Raw genomic sequence first — 10,617 nt, 5'->3', positions numbered from 1 at the left:
TCCTAAAGTCTTACTTGTCGCAATTTTCTGAATACAATGACAGTCTTTTTGGAAGGTTAGGCCCTTTACTAAGCGAGCTCATTAAGGTTCGTGTGGAGGAGGAATCTCGTGCGTCTAGCGAGCGATATAAAATCGTCTCGCAAGTTTATATTGGCGCAGTTGTTGACGATGGTATCGATGTTGCGACACAATGTCTATGGACGCCATGTTGTGATAAATTCGCCACTGCTAGTTATGGAACCAAGACATTGTTTGCTATTGGGACTGTATTTGCTGTGCAAATATAACATTGTGTAATACCAAGCAAGCTGTGAAGAGGCTAACTTGATGACTATTGTTCGGGAGCAGGGATGGTGCAGTTTTGAGAGCACTCGCCTCCCACCAATGTGTCCCGGGTTCGATTGTCAGATTCGGCGTCGTATTTGGGTTGAGTATCTTTTGTCGTCCTTGCTCCGAGAGGTTTTTTTGTGGGTAATCCCTGATCCGGTTTTCCCCATCTCCTCGAAAACCAACACTTCTAAATTGCAATTCGTTCTGGAAAATGTCCCCAATAAGTGCTCTGCGCTAAATACATTGGCACGTAGATAAAGTGATTTATTTATTAATTAGTTAATTTATTTATTCCTTTTATTAACATGAAAGGCTGTAGACGAAATACTCCCAGAGTAGCTTTTCCTTGGTCAGCCAAGCTCGCCTGGTACTGGCGAAACTAGCCAGTGAAAATCACAGGGCAACCACACAATGAAACAATTTATGGAAATCGAAGGGTTCTCATCATCGCTAAATATAGAGCAAAATATCTCCCCCCCCCCCAAAAAAAAAAAAAAGAATAATAAATTAAGGAGTAAATAAATGTAAATATATGTGAAACATATATTTGAACTGCGGATGAAAGATCAAATAGAATAAAGATCGTCCCAGATACTACCAACTTAAGCAGTTACGAAAAGAAAGCCTGAAACAAAAAAAATCAGGCTTGAACGTTCGAGCCTGAATTTTTTTCAGGCTTTCTTTTCGCAGCTACTTAAGTTGGTTAAACTGGTTAGATTTAAGCTAGGTAGAACAACAAGTTAGTACCACCTTCAGTACAGCACAACAAACACAACGACAGTAAATACCACACGGCAACTTTGGACAATAAGGCCGTTTATATGACAGAAATTAAGCTGCAGCTTCGGCTAGACAGTTATGTGAGAGAAATAATCCAAAATAGGGGCACTTTTACAAGAGAAATAAGCCGCGGCGGGCTTAGCTAAGTCGCGTACCGTAAAAATGCGCCTTAAAAATAACAATCTGCGTTCAAGCGTACATACTTCGCGCCAAGCCTACAATCTTGGACACTTTATAGAGTGATACTGTTAAGACCACCCCTTCCCCCCATTTCAATAATGAACTAATGGCGTGTATTGCTTTGCGCGCGAATTCATCGTTGATTTTGGGGGGAGGGGAGGGAGGTTAATTTCTTTGTTAATTCCGTCCAAGATTGTAACCTCTTAATTAATACAACATTTTGGTGTACTTGATGGCCTAGCCCCAGTCATTTATATTTTTGGCTGATTAGATCTTTTACAGATCCTGCGTATACTTGCAGCATTTTCGTTGTGCGATTCCTTGTTTATTGTTTGCTTCCTACCTAGATTAAGCCCCGGCTTAATTTGCCGCTTTAAACCGCCCTTTTAAAATGTGTTTATGCAAAGGCTATTCTTAGCTAAGCCGTGAGCTGAGTATCATGGCTGATACTCCGTCTAACCAGTGATTTATCTAAGCCGCGATTTAAATGCCATTTTTCGTTACACTTTACAGAATTGCTTTACAATTTTATCCACAGACTCGAAGGTTAGAACCGGATTACATGACTCAAGGTTAATGGCAAGTTTATCTTGACGTCACGGAATGGCAAGCTTATCTCGACTGTCTTGGCGTGAACGGACTTCCAGTTATTGGACTTCCAGTCATTGCCAGTACTCTTGCTTGCGGCCCTTTGTCTTCCCCGCATTTTGCAAGTTTCTCCACTCGCCAGTTCGCTGAAACCCATTACAACACTAGCAAAGAGAAACCTTGTGGAACGAAGTGATGTTTTCTTGTGACCATTTAAACACTGATACCGTTAACTAAAAATTCAGCTATATTGTCTAATGCTTTGCTAACTGAATAGATTTCCACGCGCGCATGAAGTTTCATCTTTGTCTCCCCGCATTTCAGGTTAGTTCGCCAATTGTGTGGGCGAAAAGAGATTAATTAACCCCTTAAACCCAAATAGTAATCAGCAACTAAATTCTCCTTACAATGTCCCTACTTGGTCAAACATACAGGTTATGAGACTAAACAAATTCATCACCAAAGGTGTGTGTTTTTATATCTAAAGAAATTCTCCCAACTTATGCCACATAAAATACAGAGAACACGGTGAGGAGAGTGTACATGTTGATAAGGCTTTGGGATAGGTTCCACACTATCTGAAGTGGCCTAAAACAGGCTAAAGTTAAAGGAATTGAAATAATATCAATATTGACACAAAATTTTCCAATATTTTCAAATTTACAGCTGAACAAACTTTACCTTGGAGCAACACAAATTTATCGGCATATTAATCGAATTTAAGAGTGATATCGGCGTTAATTCAATCGAGGTCAACCAATGAAATCACTTTGTTCGAGCACCTGTCTTTAAACACCAATCAATTATTGATAACACAAATTTTCATATCAACGTTGGTGGTAACTTTCAAGAGTCTAATAAGATCTTTTAGTTGCTGTCGCTGCTGTCGTTGTTTCATAGAAGTCTTAACCAAGAGAATATATCTCCTGTTATCTGGTTATGGGCCTGTACTGATTTTGGTGCAGAATGCTAGCCTCTGGACACAACGAGGATACTTTACACGACGTAGAGTGCGACTTTCAACACGACTCTTTTGTTTGTTGGAGTGTTTTGATCCTTGTTTTATTAACTGTGTTTTCTAAACACAGACGGCTCTGACAGAGCTGAATTCGTATTTCGCCAGATCAATCGGACACAACAGTGGACGAAAAAAAAAAACAGATTCAAAATCTTTATTCGTCACAAGTTTGCAAAAACCTTTGAAACAAATCTCGTGGAGTCTGTGTTGGAAATGCTATCTCTTGAACACAGAAGCTTGGTTAATTAAATCTACCAACCACTGATGGGTTTTGTGAGCCTAAACAATGCTGCAGGATATTGCCTAAGATGTTTTAACAGCATTTAAAGCAAAAGAGGAGAACATTTCGCGAACTGCTTGGGTGAGCTTGAAAAAGCAAACAAGAAGATCAAGAACTGTTTCTACCACCAACGTGATAATATAAATTGAATTTTAGACAGTCAGTGATCTGTGTTTAATATTTTGTCGTTTGTCGAAATGCAGACAAATTAACTTGTCTCCTCTCCTGCTAAGCTTTTGTTGCATTTGACATCTCGTGGTGGACTACTTTTTTACCGCGCACGAAAAATCCTGCAATTCCCTAAGATCAAATTTCTGTCTGAGTAACAGCTTTAAATTAATCCCTTTGAGTCCAAATTGCCCAATCGACTTTGCTTGAGATACGACAGCCTGTTGATGCACAAATCCTTTGTAGGACAACACAGCGCAGTTTATTTTTTAAGAAATTGCTGGAAATGTTTGCGGAACCTTGGTGAAAGTTTTCTCGGATTAAACTTTCCCACGTTGGATTAATACGTTTGACCCTTGGCACCTACGTACACTGCCTTTTCGTGTTTCACTTCAAGGTGACAATTTAATCTAATTTTACTTGGTCTTGCGAGCATCTTCAGGGAATTTCTACTTACACTGGAAAGTGTGTTCATGCGACTGAAGTCAGTTAACACACTGGGGAAATCAGAGTGAGCAACGATTTTGCACCTTCCAATGAGATACGTCGATGGGTTTTTAAATAGATCCGCTACACTGTAAACAACTCTGAGGACATTTTGGAGAAACAAAAACATTTGGTAGATTTGTAAACAACTCGTATCAAGATGAATTCCAACAAAGTTAAACGCAGTTTATCACACTGCGATCGATTGTGGAGAAGAAAACGAACTCAGACGTGGCCTTCCGTTCCTTTATCACAGCTTAGCAAATTGAACGGATGGAATCCTTTAGCGTTAGCAACGATTCCCGAAAGTGACGCAGTCAAATCTTCGGAAGCGAAGCTTTCCCGAAGACATCGCGCGGAAACTATCGCCGACCTTCGAGACGTGCGCATACAAGACGAACACTTCCGAAGGATTATTCGCGATGTCTTAAAGTCTTACTTGTCGCAATTTTCTGAATATAATCACAGTCTTTTTGGAAGGTTAGGCCCTTTACTAAGCGAGCTCATTAAGGTTCGTGTGGAGGAGGAATCTCGCGAGTCACGCGCGCGATATAAAATCGTCTCGCAGGTTTATATCGGCGCAGTTGTTGACGATGGTATCGATGTTGCGACACAATGTCTATGGACGCCATGTTGTGATAAATTCGCCACTGCTAGTTATGGAAACAAGACATTGTTTGCTGTTGGGACTGTATTTGCTATGCAGTTATAAAATTCGATAAATATATTAAACAACCTTTGAAGAGGTATCAGTCTTGAAGGGCATTGTAAATGAGAATGGAAGGGGCATAGGCACTGGGGCATAGGGGTATTAATAACTCAATCGTTATAAGTGCCTAAGCAAATTTGGCGAGTTTGTTGCTTGACTAAAAGCGTTTTCAGAAACTTTTATATAGAGGATTTAAGCAACTAATGCAAAACCCTTTAAGATCTCCGGGTAGGTGAAACTGAGAAAAAGTAAGAGAAAAAAGGGGGGACTGGAAACTAACCAATCAGAACTTTCGTTTGCCAGCGAACGCAGAAATCAGTCGAAGGGGGTCTTTACGGCGGGCAGACGTTCCCCCTCCCCCCTCTTTCCTCTCACTTTTCTCGTCCCCCCCCCCGCTCCCGCCTTCCCGATCGCGCCTGCTATATTTGTGAGACACGCAATTTTGCGTGATACTCCAACAACAGGCGTCCCGCATTGTCAAAGTCCACTCAGATAGCATCTGAGGTCATTTCAAAGTGGTTTACCCTCTGCTACTTTGAGAGAAAGTTGGAGTGGTGTCTTTCGCCGTTTCTCGTTTGTTCGCCAGTTTGCCCAGCTTAGAGAAAAGGAAATCTGGGACGAGTTGTTCAAAGCCCGATTAGCAGTAATCCTGGGTTAACTAGGAACAAAATCTACAGGTTGCCATGGTAGTTACTCTGAATTAGCGTATCGTGCTTCCAACAACCCACGGGCCTGATCTTAGCCTGTCCATATTTTTCTTTTTAACTGGTTTCCGCGCGACGTTAATTACAAGTGAATTCAGTAATGGAGCCGTGATAAGCGAGAGTTATTTTATTTCTTGAACAAGTCAAGTATCATTGAGTTCTTTACTCTGATAGACTTAGCTCAATTGTACAGGAAAGCCTGTTCACTCGCAGGAACAACGTTCAAGTTAAGAAAAAGAAAGAAAAATTCTCAGTCGTGTGATCACCTACCCCTCAAAACCTTAAATTTGGTCATCCCACGCTGTCGTCCGGCTAATGGGGTGCGGAAAAAAAGCTAACCAACAGAAGGATAGATAGCTATAGACCGCGCAAGAAAAAACATTTCGAAGAGACTATCATAACTTGATAGTTATTCTTCATTTATTTGTGCACAACACCTCCGCCCCCAGCAATCTGAATTGCCTGAAGAGGCTAAGCCGCAGTTCTTCACCAAAACCTCTTTCCCTCCTAGGGTGAATCTTGAGTCGTATAATACCGCTGTTACTTTTACTGAAGAGTACCTTCCTTGTGTACACTTTTAAGGTAGTAAGACGTTAGTATTAGAGAGATTTAGCATCACGTATCCGTGAAACGCGATCGGCAAAAATAACCACGTGACCGCGATTTTCCCGCCATTTTCGCGTTTGCCGTCTACGTGAGAACTGTGCAAGTATTTCTTCCTTTTTTTTCTTATACGTATAAGTAGTTAATTGTTGAAAGCAAGTACCCCAATAATTTTTCTGGCAAGTCATACTAGGGTAAATTAAGTTTCATGTTTAAAAATCAATCTCTCTATTCCTAACTGATTTAGCATTCGCGTAATCCCGCAATCGCCACCAGATACTGATTCTTTAATGTCCTGAGTGTATTCCCTCTTTCTTGTGTTACTTTTCTCTCCTGGCATACACTTTGAATTTTTCCTGAATTCTCAAGACTAGTTAAACGCCGAAGCCTATGATTGGCTCTTTCTGCTTCTCGAATGTGAAGAAAACACGCTAGAAAGCCAGAAAGTTGTCCTCCCTTCTCCTTTTCCGAGCAACGCCTGCAACGCGCGCTTGTACTTATTTTTGTTCAGTCTCTCGCTCGTCTTCCCCTGAAAAAAAAAAAGTGAATGTGTGAATTTGAAGCGTCGGCGTTAGGAAAATTACCGTTGGTATTTTGTGGCCTTTTTCGCTTTTTGCCACGCGTTCAAATAGCGAAAATCGCACCAAACCCTACGGAAACCTTGCTGCGCAGTATCTATGTGAAAACCACCCTATTTCAGAAATTAAAGGACAGGAAGGAAACATCCCTGGACGAATAGGTGCGTTCAAAGTACTGAAAAGACGATTAAAAGTTATCCAATGAAAGTGTTTTTCGAAACTGATAAATCGTTGATAAAGTCGCTGACTGCATGTGCTAGTTTGTGACAGTTGAGCGCAAGACTGAAACCATGTAGTCAGGAATAAATGAGACTGAATGAATATCACTATTTTATGTACTCGATTGTACGATGTACACGCGCGTCAGGTACTTTTGAAGGGAAAAAATATTGCGCGCAATGTCGTGGACGCATGAGGCAAAAAGTCCCGCGCTTCCCCAACACAGGAGTTCGCTCCTAAGTGGACTGATTGTACGATGTACATGCGCGTCAGGTACTTTTGAAGGGAAAAAATAATGCGAGCAATGTCGTGGACGCATGAGGCAAAGTGTCCCGCGCTTCCCCAAAACAGGGGTCCGACAAGTGAACACGCGTGCGCGCACTTGCGTGCGCGCGAGAAAATCTCCTAAGTGGATACTCGAAGCCCGAAAATGAGAACGCGTCAGTTTGTTTTCTTTCGTTTCTTCCAAAGAGAAGTTGTTGTTTTGGTGAAATTGCGCGCTTTTTTTATCCTATTTTGACTAAACCTTGTGGGGAGATAAGAATAACAATTTAACAGACACCCATTCAGTACAAAGAAATTGTAAAAACAGTTTTATTATCAAGCAAACATTTCACTGTGTACATTTCATACAAACAAATATCCTTTGGAATCACAATCTGATTCGTGTAAAAGTCATTTATAACAAAGTATATTCCATGGAATGAACGGGAACTTAGATTTATTCATTTTCAAGACTTGAGGCTAATTCCATTTGTCAGAGCTGGGTAAACCAATTTAAAGGCGGATAATTTTTATTCTATTCCTTCGATTTTCTTCAAAATGGCACATTCGATTTACAGAGTTCTCGCAAATAGAAAGCACTCTAAGATAACTTTTCAAAACATATTTGACAGACACTGGAGTACAAAGTTTTGACAACGGATTCTGTACCGTATATACCCAATATAGGGTTTCATAAAGACAGATAAACAGTGGAAATCAGTCAAATGATGAAATACATCCTTTGTATGGTGAAACAGTCCCGTTTACACTGTCACCACCCGAGAAAAAGATTTTAACGCGATTTTATGCGGGTTTAGGAAATTCGGTTTTCCTTAATTTACACCCGAATGAAGCCTGCGTGTTGGTACACGAAGGAAAGAGAATTGGCGCGCGCGCGTTCAAAAATTCCAAATGTATTTCCTGGGCCTGGTTAACATCAAGGTTGCAGACCGGATTATCAATAAAAACCGATCAATATATTTTTGACATGCATTGTCGGTCAAATTTCAATAAAAACACTGTGCGTTTGTGAAACAATAACACGAAGCTCGCAACCAATTTGTTACGTTTGACACTAAGCTACCAGCTTTCTTATCCTACAAGTTTCGCCTCAAACGCACTTAAATGAAATTACAGTTTTCTAAGATTTCAAAAACCATTAAAATTCACTAAACTGTTTCAATTGTGGCCACAAACTAGAAGTCCCGCTTTGCGTAATGTGACATAAATTATCCTTGATTTCTTCATCATTGATTAATATTCCTCTTCCTTTTTTACAACGATAACTTCCTCACTCAATTCTCCATTACACGCACTTGGCATTTCAACGCAGACTAGCTGAACTGTTTCACTTGAAGAGTTGAGATTCGCAGATGGATACAAACAATTGTTCAATAATTCTTGTTCTGTCTTTGTCAACGGTGGTGGAATTTCGTCTTCCTCCGATTCGCCCACGCCATGTTCGCCCAGAATGGTCCCGTGAACACCAGGAGAATCGGGGCCAAGAGAATCCACACTTTTCCTGATCGCCTCGTCGCTGTGCATATGTGAATAGAGACCGAGTGTTAGTTTACATTGGTGAAACGTGAGAAGGAAACCGTAAAATTAATATAAGTAAACAAAACGCTTTGTAGTGACAAGGACCATTTTTGAGACAGCTGTTTTGACTCGATAGCTCTGTAATTGAGTTGAAGTCTGACTACTGAAGGAGAAGATTTAAAGGTAGAGTTTGTGTTAATATTGTCTCGCTTCTAGAACTAATGGACTGTCCGAAGTCGAGATGTTCTTATTATTGCGAAGATTGACCGCACAGTGAAGTTTAGAATTGATAAGTTCCCGTTAATTCGACGGCACGAAATAGCCATCATCGCGCCTGATTGTGCATAAACGTCCTACATAAGAACGCCATTAGTAAACTCTGACTTGTCAGTATCATTGGCGAGTTATCAAGGCATAAATCTCAGCTGATTACAACGGGAAATCATGTGGCGCATATCAAAAACCATCGAGTGCAAACCTAAAAACACGCCACGTCTTTAATATAACAACAGTAATTATACAAATTAAGGCTACACAATGAATAACAACGACTTCCCTTTAAAATCTATCAAGCGAAGATGCTAGGACAAACAGCAAATGACAATATGTATTTCCTTGTGCATACAAGCAGCTAATTCCCGTGTGATCTTACCTTTTGTTCGAGGGGATTCTGTCGCGTTGCCGTCGATTCTTGAACCAGTTACTAACTTGCTTCAGTGTCAAGCCAGTCTGCTTAGCGATCAGACGTTTCTCTTGTGGAGTAGGGTAGCGATTTTGCTCGTAGCACTGTTTCAGGAGCTGCCGCGATTTCTCTTTGAAGCAGTATACAGTTTCCTCGCCATCCCAGATTGTCCGTGGTAGCGGATACTTCCGTCTTATTCTGTATTTGTCCACAGCCCCTAGCTCTCTCCCTCTGAGCTTTTCAGCTTCACAGTAATGCGACTTGTACCACATATCCTGCAGCATTTCATGCGATGACGGATCAAATTCATGACTCTCAAGTATTGAATACACTTCGCGAAACCTTCCACGGTGAAACGCAACGAAAGCTCTAGCTTTCAGCACACTCTCGGTGCCGCTGAGGAGCTCGTTCGGGGGGAGTGACCACAGAAATCGAGCCAATCTTTCAAGATCTCCAGATTGTCTGAGAGCATCGCAAACGCAAGCGACTTGATCCGCAGAGAAAGCTAAGTTTGGAGACTCAGTTTTCGTTGGCGTGACGTTGTCGAATGATTCCATATCGTCCCGTAAGAGAACATCAAATTTCTCCGAAAGTGAAGTGCGCGGCCGGGTGATGCGTTGTATTGTTCCCTTGCTATTCCCAGTCTAACGTGTGATAATGTCAGGGCAGTTTGTTGCTAATCAAAATCGCGCCTTCTGATTGGTTCCTGTGTTCGCTAATAGACTGGATCGGAAATTCTTTGGTCACAAGGCCGCTTGTCGCTATAAGAAGGTGGATCTTTGACGAGTCAAGTGTCAAAACGGCGCGAATTGTTTTGAAAGGCATCAAGAGTTGTTGACCGGGATTTTACGCTTTCGGCGAATGAGAACAAAGGACTGTAATTAGTCCAAAGGATTTTTATTCGGCGCACTTAGGAAAACAAAAGCAACTTGGCAAAATGATTCATTTGGAAAAATCTATATTGACAGAAAATCCGAATGTATCGATCAAACATACGATGAAAGGAAAAAAACTTTGGCTGTCAAGAGTTGAGTTTTATTAGCGTGCGTTTAACTAGACAAACAACGTTTTCTTTTGTGTATAACAAAGTGCGCATGTTTCCTGTTCAACTTCGATCAATAAATGACAGTAATTGCACGGGTAAATGTTTGATTCTTGAGAGGACTTGAGATACAGCACTCCGCGCTTTTCACGGCGCAGTTTTATATAGGAGCGCCTCTCTGAAATCGCTCGAATGTGCGTGCTTTTTTCTTGACAACTAAGCTTTTATTTTTGTAACGCGTAGTCTAGCTGTCAAAAATGACACCTTTAATTCAATGACAAACAATTTTATGCACAACCTTTAGCTTTCTACAAACTTGCTCTAAAAAGCGTCACCTTTAATTCTCTTAAGCGATCAGCATCTTATTTTTCTTTGTAATACTAATACACCAATAGAAGCAAAGATCAACCAGACCTTTCCACGATCTTTGACTCCATCTTGATCCTG

The 10,617-nt window shown here is 41.0% G+C and overlaps 1 protein-coding gene across 1 annotated transcript; it reads right to left on the bottom strand.

Moving 5' to 3' along the window:
* Positions 1-7,223: 7,223 nt before the first annotated feature.
* On the bottom strand, positions 7,224-10,106 carry LOC146481657 (homeobox protein SIX6-like). Its single transcript, XM_085107721.1, has 2 exons — positions 9,099-10,106; positions 7,224-8,444 (listed from the first exon to the last, which is right to left on the bottom strand). Exons 1-2 carry the CDS (start codon positions 9,683-9,685, stop codon positions 8,162-8,164), a joined length of 870 nt encoding a protein of 289 aa, XP_084963847.1. The 5' UTR covers positions 9,686-10,106; the 3' UTR covers positions 7,224-8,161.
* Positions 10,107-10,617: the final 511 nt, after the last annotated feature.

The sequence above is a fragment of the Pavona decussata genome, unplaced genomic scaffold (assembly GCF_977016875.1).
Source record: "Pavona decussata unplaced genomic scaffold, jaPavDecu1.1 SCAFFOLD_48, whole genome shotgun sequence".
Taxonomy (NCBI): Eukaryota; Metazoa; Cnidaria; class Anthozoa; order Scleractinia; family Agariciidae; genus Pavona; species Pavona decussata.
This window is presented reverse-complemented; position numbering and strand designations above follow the sequence as displayed.